Below are 20,303 nucleotides of genomic sequence, written 5' to 3'. Positions count from 1 at the left end.
TCAAGTATGCCCATGCATCACTTATAAATATGTATCTATGTAGTTAAACACTAGGCACATTTTATATTGCATTCATAATTGTTGAAGTGCCATGAATATTGTTTGTAGTAATTTAGAGCAGTGTGTATGCGTGGCGTGCGTGTGGTATGATATTGGATATGGACAAGACGGGTAGACACGGCTTGAGAGACACTCGCTGGGACCCAGTCCTTTGGAGTAGACACGGCTTGAGAGACACTCGCTGGCAGAGGTTGGATTAAGAGGGCTGTATAGGGGATCAGCTCCTATATATGTATTATTTGACAGTGTTGGGTGTGTGAGTGCTCCAAATTGTCTTTTTGCTGTTATAATATGAAAATTATGATGATGTTGCATTTCACTCCACAAGGTGCATTAGCTTTAGATAGCTATAGAGATTATGGTTAAAATTGATATTTTACTCTCTGAGTCGAACGCTTACTCTTGTTCACCTATTTTTTCAGGCTACAGGAGGAGACCTTTTTCAGAATAACCTATTCATTTCCTCGCAGGTTATGGAAAAAAAATTACTTAACTGTATTATCATTATTATCTAAATTTGTAATTTAGAACTCCGCATGTACTAGTAGTAGAATTAATCCTATCAGGAACTGCATTAATTTAAGTTTTGTATTAACAAATGAAAATTTTTTATGAGTTTTAAATAGTTTGTAAATGACATAACAGGGTCGAGCTGGGCTCCCTAATTTTAGTTTCTGATAATTACTGGGTTAAGTTGACCCGAAATAAAATTATAACAGTTTAATTTAAATTATTTTATATGCATATTGAGCCTAAATTGTGGGCCTGGTCATGAATTTGAGAACAATAAGGCTTACTACGAGTTTTGGGAGCTTTATGCAGGCACAAATCCTAGTGCCAGTCCGGCTCATAAGTTGGGTCGTGACATTAATAATATAAATATGCATATTAATTATTATTATTAAAGTTTATTTTGTTTAATATATTAGAAGTTTGCCGCTTGGTACAATTTAAGTGTCATTTTATACGTCTTTATGGTTAAAGAAATGGATATGTGATAGCTCCTTTCTAATTTATTTTAGAGATTAATATTATATAGTAAATACAAATAGAGGTGAACAAAGTTTTATTTTAATCAAAAAAATCAAATTCAACTAATTTAATTCAGTTTTAGGGTTTGGCTGTTTATTTTATTGATTTAGTTTCTATTTTAATTTTTTTAAATTTATTTTTTATTTAATTTAATTAATTAATTAATTAATTAATTTAATAAAAAAAATCGAATTAAATCAAACTAATTTTACTCTCTTTTAAATTGCGACACCGATTTTCCTCATTTCCCGACAACACGTTCAGCCATTCCCTTCCTTGGTTCCTCCTCTTTGTCGGTTCCTTTTTGCCTCCTTGTAAATAGGGCAACACTGTCAACGATGATGTCATATAATCTCTTAATTCATTGCAACGATTAAGGAAACAGTAAAAAAAATTACTATACCTTGATTAATATTTTTATTATTTAAATTTATTTAAAATTCAATTAAAATTTATCTTTAGTTATTAAAATTCTTCATAAATTTGATTATTATTATTTAAAAAATAATTAATTTTATTTAATTTTAAATATTTTAATTAATAATTTATATAAAAAATTTTTATTAATAATTTATATTTTAAAAATTTAATAATTCTATAAAATATTTAAAAATTTTATTTTTTTATAATATAATATATAAAAATTTATAAACATTATGGTAAAATTATATATTTAGATTTAATCGAATTGAATCGAATCGAGAGTGCTGCACATTTCTTACTCATTGTCATCCTAATCAGAATTAAGCCGTGCATGATCGACATTACGGCGTGTCTAACGTTCTGACTCTTTGCTATCCAGCCTTTGTTGACTACTGGGTGGAGCAGTTTGTGAACCAGAAGAAATCGGTCGGGTTCTGTTTTGTTGGATTTTGGTTTTTGCTTTTTCAGTTTGATTCGGTTCGAAATTGAACCGACCAACTGCGCGCCTTATAGAACCAACCACACGCACAAGCTTCCTTGCAAAATTTTTCCAGCTACTGTACGTCACAGTTATAGTCACCCTCGCCGTAAGAGAAATGATCCGCAGAAATCTAAAGCAATGGAAGAACATCGCCATAGAAGCACCGAATCAATCATTTTTGGTAGCCAAATTACTCTGCTTCCTTCATCTCACCAACAAGTATCTCTGCACTGCTGCTCTTGCAAGTAATTTTTCTTTTGTCAATATATTTATCCTACATTTATGCATTCCATTAAAATTCCACTGCAAGAATAAATGTCATCTGCTGCATTGCAGACCTACGGCCCCAGCATGCTTCCGACTCTCAACCTCACCGGTGACCTCGTCCTCGCTGAGAGGATCTCGCCTCGGATTGGCAAGGTGGCTCCAGGTGATATCGTTCTTGTGCAGTCCCCTGTCAATCCTAGAAAGGTAGTGACCAAGCGCGTGATGGGCATGGAAGGTGATAGCGTCACCTATGTTGTTGACCCCAAGAACAGCGATGAAAGCGATACTATTGTGGTATGTGTAATAAATTTCGCAAATTTTCATCCTTTTCTTTCATGGGCTTTGTGTGTTCTGCTTCGTTTTGCTAATGCTTGATATTTTACTCTTTGTTATTGTTTGGCTGTTTACTTTATTGGTTTTATTGATTCTGCTTTACTTTGCTAATGGTCAGTATCTGGCTTCAGCTTGTGCTTTATTTTGTAATTTTTTTTTCATGGGTGTTAGAGATTGTGCTTCACTTGGCTTGTGTTTAATATTATCCTTGCTCTTTTCTTTTTTCTTTTTTTTTTTTTTTTACTATTTATTAGATATTTTGCTGGATATTATGTTTATTTTGCTTTGGGTGTTCTTGAAATTTGCTTATTGTTATTTCTCTTTCTATTTTAGGTTCCTAAGGGGCATATTTGGATAGAGGGAGATAACATACATGATTCGAATGACTCAAGAAAGTTTGGGGCATTTCCTTATGGCCTTCTTCAAGCATAAATATTTTGGAGGGTAAGCCTAGTGTTTCTTGAGTTTAATTTTATAGGAAATTTTATTTCATTTGTCATTGGGAAATTTTGTTAATAATTTGAAAATAATGAAGAATGTTGTCAAATATGATACCTGGAAATAGGGTAGAATGAGGGAAAGCTATCCACGGTTATGCAGAATCTTTTGTCAAGGCAAAAATCATTATGATTATCAAGCTCTGAAGTTCATGTTGACTTCATGAGCAGGATGGCTGCTGGTTTGCGCGTTCTATTAAGAACAGACAAATTGTTATCTGTTAATTGTGATTGCAATAGAACCAAGTAACTCTCTTTTGGAATTAACAATAATGAATATTTTTTCCTCTTCTAATTTCATAGTTTTTTTTTTTTTTGGCAGAAAACTCATCTTCATGCTTTATTGCTATGTTTTCTTTTAATTACATTTCTTTTGTCTTTACTCAATTTGTTTCCAGGTATGGCCACCAAAAGATTTTCGACCTTTGGGACAAAGAGCAAAATAAATGAATGAATTTGTAAGATGAATTTTTTTTTGATACATGTTGATTGCCGCTTCTGTTCTATATGCTTGATTTGATTGTCTGAAGCAACTGCTACTATTATTCTTAATGGAATATTATTGAGCTTGGCTTATTAGTCAGTAGGAATTGAAGTATCTTGAATCCAAAATTTGGACATAAATAAGTCAATGCATGGACAGTCATACACTAACACTTGTACTTGAACCTTATCTAATGAATGGCTTTTGCACCAATATTTGCTCGTCAAAAGCTTTGCCCAAATTGTGGAAGCAAGTGTTTTTTTGATACTTCATGCCTCCCCCCTCAGTTCCAGTGGAGGGTGCTGCAGGAAATTCCCCATAGCCTATACTTTGTTTCAAATCTGTAGACTATATTTCTTGAATCTAACTTCCTTTCAGAGTTGGGTTGAATGCAACATTATGAACTACATTCATTCTCATGTAAACTATACATCCATTAAATGTACAATGCTTTTGCATTTGTTTCAGGAACTAAAAGGGGAAAAAAACCACGAGTATGTTGTTGACCACTTTAACCAAGAACATTTTTTATGGATTTAGATAGAAATTAAATTGAGGGCTTTACCAAAAAAAAAAAAAAAGTTGCTAATAAATTTTTAATGGTGAATACTGAATATGCATGTAAAAGATAGCTGGTCCAGAATGCATCTGTTTGTTGGTAACCTTCATAGCTAACCTTATAGCAAGAGAGCTGGCTTCTTGATTGACCCAAATGGTGTATTCATCCACTAGAACTGTTAACTGGTATGTTTTTGTGTCCTATACTACTGTATTTTTCAAAAAGAACTTACTGATTATGATGTATTTGGCCTACAAATAATTTACGTATGCCTTTCTAGACATCCTATGTCACATAAGATCTCTGAACATCTAATAAGAGGTTATTATAGGTACTGTGACTGAGATCTTTGAAACAAGGTTTGGGATCGAATTCTGCTGCTTTGCTGATCCTAAAAAGAACCAAGTAGGCAGGCATATCATGAGACATCAATTAAGGCAGACAGTTAACTGTTGTTTTTCCGATGCAGCGGTTGTATTTTAAGAGGCATTTTGGTCCGTAAACCTTTGTAATTTATAGGGTTTTTTGGTCTTTGTAAAAATACACTAATAGCACAGGCTTGGATAATAAACATGCTCGTAGTATTCCCAGCTGCCTCTATCCAAATTCAAGTTGGACCAACTTGTACACATTGATGGATAGATTTCTATCCACCAGTAGTATCCACAAGGAAAGTTGGCCCTACAGCACTTCAGGATTAAGCAGTAAAATTAATGATATGCTGGACTACAGTATTCCCAGTGTGGTCATGCATTATATGATCAACTGTTCTCAAAAACTCATTATTTCCAAATGGGCTTATTTCACGGAAAGCATATTGGTAAGGTTTTCTTTTACAACTTTATGTTGGACTATTGGCTGTAGATCATCCATACATCCACCACGGTATCAATATCAGTGTTGGTTTATCAGTGCAGCTATACTGGCTGGTTCCTCGGTTTTCAAAACTCAAGCCTGGAATAGGTTTCGAAGCACGTAACTTCGAAATAACTTGAAAATTACTATATCACAAAAATTCAGCTCAAAGAAAAATGAGCAGTTGGATGTCAACTAAGTTCACAGAAGGCACAAAAAGGAAAAAAACCACATGGTCGCTTCCTATCAGCAAGAGATTCAAAATCATGTATGAACATGCTATGTTGGTAGATGCATCAATGAAGTTTTCGTGAAAGAAGAAATGAAGGGGAGATATTCCCTATTTAGCACCTGTTGGTATATACATGCCCTGAATTTCTAACATCACAACAGCAACCTTACGGCTGTACTCTGTTTTCTGCGTCATGGATGCAGAGCGGCAGCTTCTTTAGGACTACTCCAAGTCCAAGTCTTCTTTGTCACAATGGTTTAGCAATTCCAGCATCCTTCAGATTAAGCAGGCAGACTAGAAAAAATTCACTGGGTCATGGTGAATGCAATTATATAGGGCTGCCTCTTGATATCTGCACTTACAAAGCTGAAGTCACTATCCCTTATCTCTGTCCTATACAGTCATCTGAATGACCACCCTCCATCAAACAAGACAAAATATTTTAGTTCAGAAGCATGTAACTAGGTTTAATCAACTACAGAAGCACAAATCCAAGTAGACAACAAATTAAATGAGTGAGAGAGAGAGACAGAGAGAAGCAAAGACATCTTTCTTGATTATATCTGAAAATGAAGACAAACACAAAATAGCAAAGAACGCGTTAAATTAGAGGGCTATAAGTTTGCGAAGGATAAACTAGTTTTAGCCACTAGTTTCCAGCAGAAAGAATATTTAAATGCTTCATTTTTTAGAATATTTTATTGTATTTTTTTTTTAACGAGTAATGTGTTTCCCCAGGAAGAGAGCTTTCTGGTTCAGTACAGTACCATAGACTAGACTACCCTAACAATTGTTTGTTTTCCAACAAAATAACTCGTTACTCGAGGAACATCAGCAACACACAACATCAAACAACACTGCTGGCATCTTTGTAAAGTTGGGATTCCCTGCACATAACAACATCAAGCAACAATGCCTGTATGTCAATGCAGAACACAAAAACTTATCCAGATGACTGGCACTGGAAATTTTCATTTTGGACCAAAACAGGGTTAATTTATATTGAACAAGAATTTTCTTTGGTGATCAACTTACTGTAAGTATAGTTTTATGAATTCAAACAGGGTGTTGCTATATTTAATGAAAAATTTGCATCCAAGCCATAAACTGCATGGAGACCAAGCCCAGGCTATTCAAGAAGCAGGTATTGCTTTAAGAATTTAATGTCCTCTCCGAGCGAGAGAGAGAGAGAGAGAGAGAGAGAGAGAGAGAGAGACAAAGACAGAGAGATTCTACGTATAATGCTAGGCTCGGGGATATAATAGTCAGTAAAACAAATATGAATATGGACATGAACTACAAGAAAATAAGAAATGAACCTGATTTTGCAAGCTTGTTGAAGTAGTCCAACGCTGAGGATTATGAACTACTGCTGAACTATCAGGGATGTAAGCAATTGTTCTTGATTCTTCATGTACATTAGGCACTACAGCATGTGGTAATTCTCTCATGATCCATAGCATAAATGCCGAGGGTACTGAGGAACCTAAAACAATGAAAAAAAAAAAATCTTAAAGCAGGATCTGAACAATAGGCATACAGAACTCCGAGTGAAATTTCTCCTACAACAATGGCAACTAAGCCTTAATCCCAAACTGGCTAGGATAATTTCTCCAAATGCAATAATATTTGCATTCAAACAATTTTCCAATTCAAAATGAGAAATAAAATATATATATATATATATATATATATATATATATATATATATATATATATATATATATATTATGATGAAACTGAATTCCAAAGCCCAAGTCAGAAAAAAATTAATAACAAGCCTTGTCTCCTTATTTATTATTTTAAGTTCCTAAAATTCAAAATGAAACAGACCATCTTAAGAAATTTTAAAATAGGGAAAAGTTACACCCAGTACCTATAAAATAATATAAAATCAGTAAAAGAGAAGTATCAAGACCATTATAGTCAAGTTTCTGGCAGTGATAAAGGACCTGCAATTGCAACTACACAGTTAAGTTTGAGAATTTTAGTGCTTGGAAATGCAAGCAAAGAACATATGGTTAACGGAAAAGTACATACTGGAATGTGAGTAAAAAGAGCAACAAAAGCACTTGGAGTGAAACATATAATAGAGACAGCAGCCATACCTGCAACCTGCACGTGCAGCATCCTTTCAGAAATCATCACAAAATTATGTTTTCTTTTTTAAAAAAAAGGTCATAAACTAGAATGACACTTGACCCAGATTCCAGAGATACATAAAATTAATCTCCACCATATACACAACAGACACAGGCCAAATAATACTTCACGATTTGATACCATAATGGATACATCCATCTTTAAAGAAAAAAGGAGCTACAGACTTAATACCTTCCACATTTCTGATGCAGCTCTCTCAGATCTAACCCTTCGCAATTTTGAGCATATTAGAATTCCTAAACATGAAACACAGCCAAAGATAAAGAACTCTTTAAGGATAACATAAGATAAAGCAGACTTACATGTGCACAAAAGTTCAACCATTCGTATAGTTGAGAACCCAATTTTTCTTGCCAACACCAATTGGTGGCAGTTAAAAAAAAAAAAAAAAAAGAGCATATACCCCATTCAACCCTAAGCACTACAATTAGCCAATTTTAACCGTGCACTGTATGTCTGCACTATACTGTCCAGCAAGCAACCAGATGCCAATTAGAGAGGTTCAACTACAAATCCTTCATAGTGGGCTCACAAATTATCTCTTTCATATTTAGCTCCCCATAAATCTGAAGCAAGAGTCCTAACAAAGATAACAGGTTCTTTCTGCTGTACATGATTTATCCAGAAAAGAAATAAGTACTACTTCACATCTGAAAAAAAAGATGACAGGCATATGTCAATTTTCTATTGAAGTCACAGTAGACAGATACCTGTGAATTTTTTTTCTAGCCAGCATTAAAAGACAGGTCACTTAATTTTAAGAGATTCCAAAATTTGACAACATAATAAATATGATACAATTGTGATACATCATTTTCTGAATCCAAGTAGCTTTCTTACATCACCGTCAATATATCATTCATGTTTCAGATTTCATGCAAATTGTTGCTCATAGCAGAGGAGCTCATTTAGCTTGCAAGAAGATAATTTCCAGATCATCCCATCTAAACATGATAATATAAAAATATAGTTGCTTACCATAACATGCTAATGCTCCTCCCAATAATAGCAATGCTATAGCAAAAAAAACTACATATACCTGCATGTATGAGATTACAGTCGTTACATACATCATAAAAATCCATTTGTCATTCACTAAAAATAATAACCAATAAACTGTCATTCAACTCAAAGTTTCACATCCTACTATAAACTGCTTCATTACAGTAACAGGTCTGGAATAAGCTATTATATCCCAAGAATTGGGTTAACATGTATTGCATTAAAGCAAATACTTTGTAATAGACCAGTATTTTGCTCTACTGCGACTAAAGATGACCTTTATGCAAGCTAAACTGGAAATTAATAGTATTTCATGCGAAACAAGTGTTTTTACCTCTCTCTGAAGCTAAAATCCTAATTGCCAGATATCAAAAAAAAATTACAGTATATTACAAGAAAAATTCCAGTTCTGTCTCCCACAAAGAAAATAAAATCTTCTAATGGAATATGCCAAGCGGACCTACAGGAATTGCTCATGACTAACATCACCGGAACCATATTGTAGAATGTTCATGGCCGTGTCTGTTTATAAAACTAGCATACCAACAATATCTAATAAAGCAATGTCAACCAAATAAATGAAGAAACAATTTAAAAGCCTTATTCCACAATATGAATGAGAAAAATGTCAAGTTATAAATGTCCATACTGTGGCCAATGATAATGAATTGATAAAATCACTTCCCATCCCAATCCACATTAGCAAAGCAAACGCCACCATCAAAACAAATACTAGAGCAGTGACCTGGTGACAAAGAAGAGAGTTTATAGTTTTGTGAGTATTCATGAAACATATGATTATATGAACACTAAAAGTAATGCACCGAAATAGTTATTCGTAAGATGAGGAGAAACAGGAGGAAACTTTTCATCATATCCATACCCAAATCACAATTTTTTGACGGCTTCCAACACGAATTGACCGGAAAGGTAAACATATTCGTAGACTGTCTGCATGAGCTGATGGATCATCTAATGTCATTTCCAGCAAAGCTTCATGAAAACTGAAGCCTTCCTCTTCATAATCCTCATCATCATCTGCCTGATGGCGAAGGTCAACCCTAGAAAGCATTTGCCCATAGAAACTTAAAGAGTATAATTTATGAAGAGAAAACAGATTTTTAATCTAAATAAAAATATAGCATTTTTGGAAACAATAACATTAGTTAAAAGAAAAAATAACAAAATTGCAGAAGAATAAATCTTGAATTATGAAAATAAGCACTTCAGCCCCACTAAAGAAATTTAGACATTAACAACACTACATCCATCAAGGTTGAGAATCCAGTCCAACATCTCTAGACCACAGCATCCAAATCATAAACATTGTCAGTTAACTTCTATGAAATGGAAATTACTAATTTAAGACACATGCGACATGCGGTACCCATCATAAATAAATTCAATTTGTATGGCTATATTATAATCTTTTGATGCAACCCTATTACGAAACCTGGAAGCTAGGACTATCAATATTTGAAGCATGGATATAGATTCAAACAAAGGCTAAAAAGCTGTTAAACATGAATTTCTACAATTTCCACCAATCCATAAGCACAAGGGGCCAATCAACAACCTAACAGAAGGGGGAAAAAAAACCAGATTTTCTCATTAAGCCACTTCAAAGTCTTGCCGGCCATTATTCAGACTACAAAAGCTTGGCTTCCAAGTTCATTTATCTCTAGAATTCTTTGTTGGACTCATATCAAATACAGCACAACCCAATTCACTAATTGACACAATTTCTTGAGAGTTTGACAAGAATAACTCTATAATCACTTAAACACTAAGGTCAAGTTTGATATAAAGTAATTAAAATTGTAATATATATGTAATTACATTGTATATTTAATTACGTTTTTTGGTAACACAAAATGAAGGAGAGTAGTACAACATGACCTAGAAGCATTACACATTTCCGAGGATTTAATCAAAAATCGTTTAGAATGGAAAAAAAGAATCTATATAGCCGACCCCAAATTATTGGGATAAAGGCTTAGTTAAGTTAAGTTGAGTTGAGTTTGGTAACACAAAAAAATTAATGTAATGGAAAAACAATTACATAATATAATCAATTACACTAAAAATAATATAATAATCATTACACACAAGTATGGACGTAATCATAATTACTTATTTCAATTTAATTTTATTTATTCTTAACACTACCACTATCACTACCACTACCACTACCACTTAACCACCATCACCACCACTTAGTCATTACTGCAGCCGCCGTCACCTAGCCATTACCACCACAGCCACCTCCACATTGTTATCACCACCATCACTACCCCTACCTTACCACCACCACCATCACCAGTGTTATCAAAGGCGAGCGAGGCGCCCAGGCGAGGCGAGGCGAGGCTCTGTCGCCTCGACTGGAACGCCTGGCTCGACTTGCAGGAGGCGACGCCTCCGGCCGGAGAGGCGAGAGGCGATGCAGGCGAGAGGCGACGCCTCTTCACAGCAAGGGTAAGTGTTTTTTTTTTTTTTTTTTAAATTAAAAAGTCAATAAACCTATCTGCTTACCTGATGCAGTGCAGAGACACTTTTCTCCTCAACCTCACGAACGCTTTTCTCCTCAACGGCTCAACCTCGACTTCATAACGACAACAGGTACGCTCGCTCTCTCTCTCTCTCTCTCTCTCTCTCTTCTTCTTCTTCTTTCTTCTACTCCCGCTTCGATCTCTCTCTCTCTTACGTCCCTTTCTTTTTTTTTTCTCCCTCTCCAGTCTCCACCTCTGTTCGATCTCTCTCTCAGATCTTTTTTTTTTTTCTTTCCTGCGCTGCTTGCCGCTGCTTCAATCTCTCTCACGTCCCTTTTTTTTTTTTTTTTCTCTCCCTCTCCACTTTTCTCTACTGCTGCTCTCCTCTGTTGATCTCACGTCCCTTTCCTTGTCCCTTTCCTGCTGCTCTGTTTTTTATTTTATTTTATTTTTTTTCTCTCCTCTCCTTCTTTCAGCAGTCCCTTTTTATTATTTTTTTTTCCTTCTCCTCCTTTTAATTAATTAGTTATTATTAATTAATTATTTATTTGTTAATTTAATTATTTTATTTTTGTTAATTAATTATTTAAATTTTATGGGTATTGGTAAATTGATTATTTTAATTTGTATTCTTGTTTAATTAGTTGATTAATTAATATGGGTATTGTTGATTTGTTGGTATTTAGTTTAATTTTTATTTGTTATTCTTGTTAATTTGATTAGTTTTACTTTTTACCTTGTTAATTAGACATTATTTATTAATTATTTATTTATTTTATATAGGTATTATTAATTTATTGTTAATTTAATTTTTTATCTTCTTATTATTGTTAATTAATTGTTTAATTTATATGGGTATTGTTAATTTATTATTAATTAGTTTACCTTTTACTTGTTATTATTGTTAATTAGTTTTAATTTGATTAATTTTACTTTTTTCTTGTTAATTAGATATTAAATGTTTATTTTATATGGGTATTATTAATTTATTGTTAATTTGATTATTTTTCTTTTTGTTCTTAGTAAGTAATTGTGTAATTTATATGGACATTATTACTTTGTTGTTAATTAGTTTACTTTTTACTTCTTATTATTGTTAATTAGTTGTTAGATTAATTAGTTTTACTTTTGTCTTGTTAGTTAATTAGACATTAGTTGTTTATTTTATATGGTATTATTAATTTATTATTAATTTGATGATTTTACTTTTTGTTCTTATTAATTAATTGTTTAATTTATATGGGCATTGTTAATTTGTTGTTAATTAGTTTACTGTTTTACTTTTTACTTATTATTCTTGTTAATTACTTATTTAATTTATATCGGATATTGTTAATTTGTTGTTAATTAATTTATTTTTTATTCTTGTTAATTTTTTTGTTAGATTATAAATGGGTGATAAGAATAATACATCTGGATCTTCTGCTAGTAGTAGAAGAACGGACCCAGGATGGGCACATGTAATTCAAGTTAGTGAAAACAATACCAATGATCTTCAATGCATGTACTGTATGAAAGTTTATAAAGGAGGAATTAATAGAATCAAGCAACATCTTGCTGGAGGTTACAAAAATGTAATTCGGTGTCCAAAATGTCCAGAAAATGTAAGGAATCAAATGCAGGAATTCATTGCTAAAAAAAGAGAGCAAAAATCAATTATGAATATGGAAAGACCACCTGAATTTGATGATGTTGAAGTACTGGGATTAGATGAAAATGAGGAAGAGGAAGAGTTGATGCAAGAAATTGGCAATGAAAGAAGAAGGCATGTACTGAAAGTTACAGGTACTAGTGCTTTTAAAAAACCAAAAGTTTTACCACCACAAAGTAGTAGAGGGCCTATTGACTGTTATTTTTCCCCTAGACCTGCTGTTTTGGGAAAAAATATGAGGCAAACTACCATTGATGAAAATAGTCCAGCTAAAAAGGAGTTAAGGGAGCGTGCTTGTGTTGCCATAGCACGATAGATGTATGATGTGGGAATAGCTTTTAATGCTCTGAATTATGATAGCTTTGGGGAAATGATTCGAGCAATTGGAAATTATGGGAAAGAAATGAAACCTCCAAGTTTTCATGAGGTTAGAGTTCGGTTACTTAACAAAGAAGTGCAAATCATAAATGATCTTCTCGAGTCTCATAAAGAAGAATGGGAAAATTATGGATGTACATTGATGTGTGATGGATGGACGGATAGAAAAGGGAGAACCTTGATTAATTTCTTGGCTAATAGTCCAAAGGGAAGTGTATTTATTAAATCAGTTGATGCAAGTGATGAATCAAAGACAACGGCATTGTTGGCTAGTTTGATTGAGAAAGAATTGATGGAAATTGGTCCTAAAAAAGTAGTTCAAGTTATTCTGAGATAATGCATCAAATAATGTTGCAGTAAAATTTTTATTTAATTTTTTATATTACTAAAAAAAATATCATTTTATTTTTATTATTAATGGAATGAATTTTTCTACTTGTTTATGACAGGGAGAATATTGGAAGCAAATTTTTCTCATCTATACTGGACTCCATGTACAGCTCATTGTATAGATTTGATGTTGGAGGATATCTTTAAGATCCGTGTTTTCAAAGAAACATTCCGCAAAGCTGTTGAGCTTACTGGTTTCACATATGGCTCTTCAGGAGTTCTAAATATGTTGCGGAAGTTTACTAATGGAGTAGAATTGCTAAGGCCAGGGCAAACTAGATTTGCTACTGCTTTTATTACACTGGGAAGGATTCATCTTCAGAAAGCCAACATTAGAAAAATGTTTACTTCGGAAAGTTGGACAACTAGTAAATGAGCTAAAGAGGTGAAAGGCAAAAAGTGTGAAAGGACGGTTTTGAGTCCTGCCTTCTGGAATCATGTTGTTTATGCTCTTAAGGTTTCCGGTCCTCTTGTTCGTGTGCTTCGACTTGTTGATAATGAAAAAAAACCATCTATGGGATATATTTATGAAGCCATGGATAGAGCTAAAGAAGCCATTGCCAACTCACTCAATGGCAATGAAGAGAAATACAAGAGCATTTTTGAGATTATTGATGCGAGATGGTCACTTCAATTGCATCGTCCTTTGCATGATACTGGATACTTTTTGAATCCTGAATTTTTTTATCCAAATAAGATGAGAATTGAATCTGATGAAGAGGTCAATACAGGATTGCTTTCATGCATTCATAAAATGGAAAAAAATTCAGCAAAAGTTGATATGATTCTTGATGAAATTGAGAAATACAAGGCAACAAAAGGGACCTTAGGTTTTCCTTCTACTATTAGAGGAGGAACAATCAAATCTCCAGGTTATTAATTTAATTCTTATTAATTTTTCATTTTGCTCATTTATTAATTTATATCATGAATTTAACAATCATTGGTTTTATATTTTAATAGCTGCTTGGTGGAAAACATATGGTTCTTCAACTCCAAACCTACAAAAGTTTGCTGTAAAGGTTCTGAGTCTCACATGCAGTGCAAGTGGTTGTGAAAGAAATTGGAGTGTATTTGAGCATATAAGTAATATATATATATAAATTTCTTAATTTGTAATTTTATCTTGAGCCTTTTGAGTTTGAAGTTTAACTTATTTGTTACTGTAAAATAAATGACAGCTTCATAATAAGAAAAGAAATCGGCTATTTCAAGAACGCTTGGACAATTTGGTATATGTGAAGTACAATAGAGCGTTGCTACGCCGACACACTTTTGGGGATATCACAACACCTATTGATTTGGCAAATATTGATGAGAGTAATGAATGGTTGCTTGGTGAATTAGAAAAAGGTGATGGGGATGATGATGATGATTCTCTTGTTTTCATGAATGACGTATTGACCTGGGGTGATGTTGGTAGAGCAGCTGGAGTTTCTGAATCTCATTATGAATCGAGATCGGCTGCAAGATCAACACCACCAGTTGAAACTCCATCATTTCGAAGGCCTCGTGCAATGAGAGGTGCATCCTCTTCGCAAGTTGATGATGATGAAGAGGAGGAAGAATTTGTGATGGCCGTTGTTGAAAATGAAGATGATTTTGGAAATCTTGATGATTTTGGAAATCTTGATGATGAGTAGTTTTAGTTATAAGTTTTTTATGTACTTATTGCATTTTGTTTATTATAACTTACAACTTATTTTTATGTATTAAAGTCTGAACTTCTATAATTTATATCTTCTATTATGTGACTTATGACTTATTTCTAATTTTTTATTTATTATGTATAATTTTATAGTGTCACTTTTATCATATACATCTGCTGAAAATTCAGGTATGAACTATTTTTTTTTTAACATCTCTTATTATTATGTGTGCTTTTACTTATGCTATATATTTTAATTTTACAGTCTCATACTTTCATTTGTATCTTATACTTACGCTGGAAATACAGGTATGCACTATTTTCAATTTCTCTTATTTTAGATATAAACATAGTGTAAATCATATTTTTTTTTCTTTTTAATATTTTTTTTACTTATCAACTATTTAAAAGTATATATATATATATATATATATATATATAATTTAAACAATTAAGGTTATGGCGCCTTGCTTCAAAAAGGCCCTCGCCTCGCCTCTCGCCTCTCGCCTAAGGCCATGGAATACTCTATCGCCTTAGTATCGCCTTTCGCCTTGATAACACTGACCATCACCACTCACCCAGTCACCACTATTGTATCCACCACCACTATCGCCACCACCATTACACCATCACTTAGCCATCACTATTACTACCACCACCACGATTACCACTTAGCTATCACTGTCACTCGACCACCAATTATTGCAGCCATTACTAATCACTTTTTATTAAAGCTTTAAATAAATTAAATATTAAAACAAAAATTATCATTATATTACATTACTTTTATTTTTATTTTGCAACTAAACATAGCAATGTAATAACAATTATACATTACATAACAATTTTAATTCCATTACATAATTGATTATATTACATTATATTACACTCTACCAAACATAACCTAAAATCATGAGACAAGATCACGAAAGCATGATTCCATCTAAAAAATTTAAATAAACAAGAGCCATATTTTTCTTCTAAAACTTGATTATTTGCTTGCTTCAGGTAGTTGTTTTGCTCTTAATTACAACACTATTTGAGCTCAGATGCTATAATTGTTGTTGCCAAAACCATATACAATTGGAAAATGACTTTGATGCATCCTGATTGGCTATTATATTGTTTCATGGGAATAACAAGAGAAAAATAACATTTACTCAGCATGCCTGGTTCAAATCTCTCATAAACTTAATAAAAAGATAATTTCTTTACCACAAAGTATCCATGCAACAATTCTAATTCAGCTTAATCACAGAGTTAATGCAAAATCTCTAGCCAAGGACATAGAAAGAAGATAAAATCAGTAGAAAATTCTCATTGAGATCAATAGATGTTCCTCTTCATTTTGATAAACTATCAAGAGAAGATGGATGCGAATCCCAAATAAAATCTTAAACCATCAAACTAGATATTGCACCTAGGGCACAAAAGAACATTTACAAACATTTTGTTCCTCGCTCATTATCTTAGATATGAGAATGGAAGTTAATAACAAAGTTGAAAACATACCAGAAGGATAAAAGTAGAAGAAATGCCGCAAAAGACAGAATTTTCGGTAAGGCTGAAAAAAAAAAAAAAAAACGAAACTCAGATACTTTCACTTAGCCCACAATGTGTGAATCTAGTTACTATTTGAAACAAGAAGCATACCCATGAAGATAAAGCCACAAGAATGTGACCAGCATTGCCATCTCTTACATACAGCGATTATAGTAATGAGGAAAAAGAAGAAGTAACCTGAAAATTTTTGAACTGAGTAAATCATTTTGAAACAAAGATACATGAAAAAAAACGCACACATATGTGCATACAAACTTGTGGATGTATGCTGATTCTATAATAATGTATGGATGAAAAGGTAAGAACTTTAGGTGTTCATCATAGATAATATGGAGCATATAATTGAAAAAACAAGAAAATCTTAAAGCAATTAGTAATTAATGCAAAGAAAAGGAAAGCATAGACCATCTTGCTTCATGGTTAAAGCATACAGATATTATTAAACACAGAAAAATAAGTAAAATAAAGTGACCAATCATTAAACAGCCAGAGGCTTATTGCAAGTACCAAAGCTGGTGACTATAAACATTATCAGTGCATCATAAAGGGAATTATGGCAATACCATGATAAAAATTTACCTGTATTAGACGAGCCAATCAATAGATGAAACACCTGTAATTTGAAATAATTTTATCAAGACCATGCCTTCATGCTAAAAGGAAAAATATTTCACACCCAAAATCAAACATCATAAAATACTTGGTTAACTTAATTTAAATAAGCCAATCCAAATGAGAGACATTTACGAGATTGATGCCTCACTCCCAACCCCCTCTCTCTCACTCTGCACTATGAAAGCCCATGTTTGCTAAATTGCCAACATTTTCCCAGTTTTTGATTTAACCACCACTGCAACAATTGACATGACATTTTTATCAGAGGTTCTGAGGAAATAATAGGAACTGCTTTGTGATGAAAGTTGAGACCAAATAAAGTAGCAACACAGTTTTCTTTTCTTTAATTTTATCACTACAACAACAATTAATATAGAAATAACAAAGTTCAATGAAAGTTGATTTATATTAAACTTTCAATATAGAGTATTAAATCTGCACGTAAGACATATACACCATAACCATACATATAATACACAAACTGAAGCATCTCAAGAAGAATTCCAATGGAAAGCTATTTAAATATAAACTATTACTTGTGTATAATTTGATTTCCGCAAATGTTAGCAGCATTGGTTATTTAAGGAAATTTTTACAATCAATTCAGATAGATTCACCTGGTGTCTGCTTTAAGTTGTCAGACAACTCATTCAGACTGGATCAAGGCACAAGTCCCCAATTCAACCAGCTAGTCTGACAACAGTGGATTAATCTAGCTAACCAATCAATTAGTTTAAGCTCAAATGAAGAATAAGTCTAGAAATGGGTAGAAAGGTAAGCAATGATTAACTTACTTTCTGTCGAGTCCAACCAAGTCGTGAATTCCTAGTATGAATCCTTATTAGCTGGAAAAAAATGGGTAGAGAGACAATTAATAGTCATCTCAATTAAAAAAAAAAAATTACAAATAGGAACTATGAAAGGCAATTTTTTTTTCTTCATCTGGCCTCCCCATTTCTCTTCCACCCCACCCCACACCCCCCCACCCCCCCCCCCCGTAAAAAAAAAATGCAGCCATATATTTAAATATATGCAAGGATAAATGGGTATTTTGATAAAGAGAGATAATATTGAGGCCTTAAATACAAAATCAACATATAGTAGAAAGCAGAAAAAAATGCATGACCTCAATAAATATTCGATCTTTAAGATATCATGATTTAGAACAGCTTCATGCATCTCAGGACATGATGGTTATGTCAAAATCACACCTTAAATCCTTGGACCTAAGCTAATACATAAAGCTATAGCATCTTCCACCATACCAACCATTGGCATGATCAGGCATGATTGAATTAAACTATAACTGAGTAAAAGTTTGCAAATTGGTTGAAATTTTTGTCCACTTTGATCAAGTTCTTATGATGTAAACAATGAACTCGTGCTTGGCTTAGGAAGCTCAAAAGAACAAACTACAGAGAGTAGCAATGAATTTAGCCCTTTCAACCAACATAAGTAGTGAGAAGAGAGCTTGACAGTCACAGGATCAAGCTTTCTAATCAATGATCAATATCCACTTGTGGTATATGACCATTTGGTACATAGCTTAGGATCTTTAGTTTCTTTCTTCTTCTTCTTCTTCTTTTTTTTTTCCTTCAGTTTCAGATGTAATAGCTGACTCTCATTTTGCCATAATGAAATATTCTTCAGCTTCTGAGAATTGATATTCAGACTTCGTAAAGTACAAAAATTGTTGCCTCTTATACCTAGTTTTTAGTCAGAAATTACTAGTGCGGAAATATAAGATTCATCCCATAACATTCAATCCAAAGTACTTGCATAAACTTTCCATCCTATGCTTCTCATTCCTTTTGCATGGGAAAAAATGTGAATTAAATTAGCTGTGTAAAGCTCTAAATAACCACGTGTATAACAATGTTGATTGATCTATAATTAACATCCACTACAAAAACACAATTTGACAATTATAGACTAAACGGTTGGTCTGACATCAATATTTCCTATAAGCCAAGGTGCATTTAGTTATCCTATGAACATCTCCATACTGCTTAAAAGGTAAATATATCATTCTCTAATGGAAGTAGATAAAACTTTAAACAGAACATGATAACCTTCTATTTTATCAAACATTAGAATCGAATTACCAGTTCATCAAATAGCAAATTCCCCTTCCACAAAATCAACAAACAGAAAAAAAACTGACTTCAAAATTTTCAATCTATCAAGCAAAATAAAAATAAAAAAAGCAGAATACACACACCAACTCGCAAATGATATCGTTAAAACACGCCCTAATACCTACATTTATCATGTTTTCAGCACAACCCATGATCCCAAACGATCAACAAAGCTAACAAAAATTCAAGAATAAAACAAAAGAAGAAAACAAAACCATGGGCAGCAAAAAAAAAAAAAAAAAAAAACACTGTTTTGAAGCCCAAAACCAAGGAAAAAGGCAAAGAGAAATCAACCTGAGAGAATGCAAGAATCGCAATAATGCCATCAACACAAGCAAGACCCACATTCACACCAAGCACCTCTCGTGGAAAACAACAAGACCCTTCTCTCACTTCCAACATCTCCCCGTCTCTCTCTCGTGGACTTTCCCTCTCTAGAAAAGAGGAGAGAGAGAGAGTAGGGTGAGCTAAAACAATGCTTTTGTGTGTATTCGCTCCTTTGAAGTGTACGGACTGAAAACGCAATCTTTTTTAAGGTATCTTTCATGGAAGATCTGTTTGTTGCTGATTTTATGCTTTTCCCATCTTAGGATTCTTCTTTCTTTGCTTCCAGAGAGAGAGAGAGAGAGAGAGAGAGAGCAGAGAAGGGATGCTCAGGTTCTCCTGTTTATTAATAAAAATATTATTTTTAATTTTATAAAAGGGCTTCCTTTTTTTTCTAATTGTTTGTGGGTGGTAAATATGGTAATGAAATTAAAATTTGGAGGGTAAAAAAGTAATTTAAGGGGGATATGATTGTGGAAAAAAAAGATACGGGTGCTTTGTCTGATCGCTAAGTCACAGGAGCGTGACCACCACCCATCAACCATTGAGAAAGAAGGGAGATTCCATCTGCTGCCTTTTTGACCTCTCTTGCTCCTTTGACTCTTGAACTTTCATTAATGGGCAATATTATTATATAATTTTTTTTTATAAATTTTAATAAAAATTTATTTTAATAAAAATTAACCAAATTTTATAATTAAGTTCATTTATTAATTTAT

General features: G+C 33.1%; 2 protein-coding genes across 7 annotated transcripts; one reads left to right on the top strand and one right to left on the bottom strand.

Annotated features, from left to right (window-relative positions):
* Positions 1-2,078: 2,078 nt before the first annotated feature.
* On the top strand, positions 2,079-5,031 carry LOC110669012 (mitochondrial ATP-independent inner membrane protease subunit 1a-like). Its single transcript, XM_021830463.2, has 4 exons — positions 2,079-2,241; positions 2,333-2,557; positions 2,930-3,040; positions 3,492-5,031. Exons 2-3 carry the CDS (start codon positions 2,348-2,350, stop codon positions 3,026-3,028), a joined length of 309 nt encoding a protein of 102 aa, XP_021686155.2. The 5' UTR covers positions 2,079-2,241; positions 2,333-2,347; the 3' UTR covers positions 3,029-3,040; positions 3,492-5,031.
* Positions 5,032-5,096: 65 nt separating this feature from the next.
* Positions 5,097-19,919, bottom strand: LOC110669011 (tobamovirus multiplication protein 1). 6 transcript variants are annotated; one of them, XM_021830457.2, is made up of 13 exons: positions 19,555-19,919; positions 17,917-17,967; positions 17,087-17,120; positions 16,598-16,684; positions 16,457-16,508; positions 9,272-9,449; positions 9,038-9,133; positions 8,365-8,425; positions 7,558-7,622; positions 7,264-7,338; positions 7,100-7,187; positions 6,543-6,709; positions 5,097-5,641 (listed from the first exon to the last, which is right to left on the bottom strand). In XM_021830457.2, exons 1-13 carry the CDS (start codon positions 19,660-19,662, stop codon positions 5,606-5,608), a joined length of 1,098 nt encoding a protein of 365 aa, XP_021686149.2. In that variant the 5' UTR covers positions 19,663-19,919; the 3' UTR covers positions 5,097-5,605. The 6 variants fall into 6 exon arrangements, with proteins under 6 accessions (XP_021686149.2, XP_021686152.2, XP_021686151.2 ...); XM_021830460.2 differs by having other exon boundaries at positions 5,097-5,628; XM_021830459.2 differs by having other exon boundaries at positions 5,097-5,575.
* Positions 19,920-20,303: the final 384 nt, after the last annotated feature.

Source organism: Hevea brasiliensis, chromosome 18 (genome assembly GCF_030052815.1).
Source record: "Hevea brasiliensis isolate MT/VB/25A 57/8 chromosome 18, ASM3005281v1, whole genome shotgun sequence".
NCBI lineage: Eukaryota > Viridiplantae > Streptophyta > Magnoliopsida > Malpighiales > Euphorbiaceae > Hevea > Hevea brasiliensis.
Note: the sequence above shows the minus strand (reverse complement) of the source record. Positions and strands in the feature narration are given on the sequence as shown.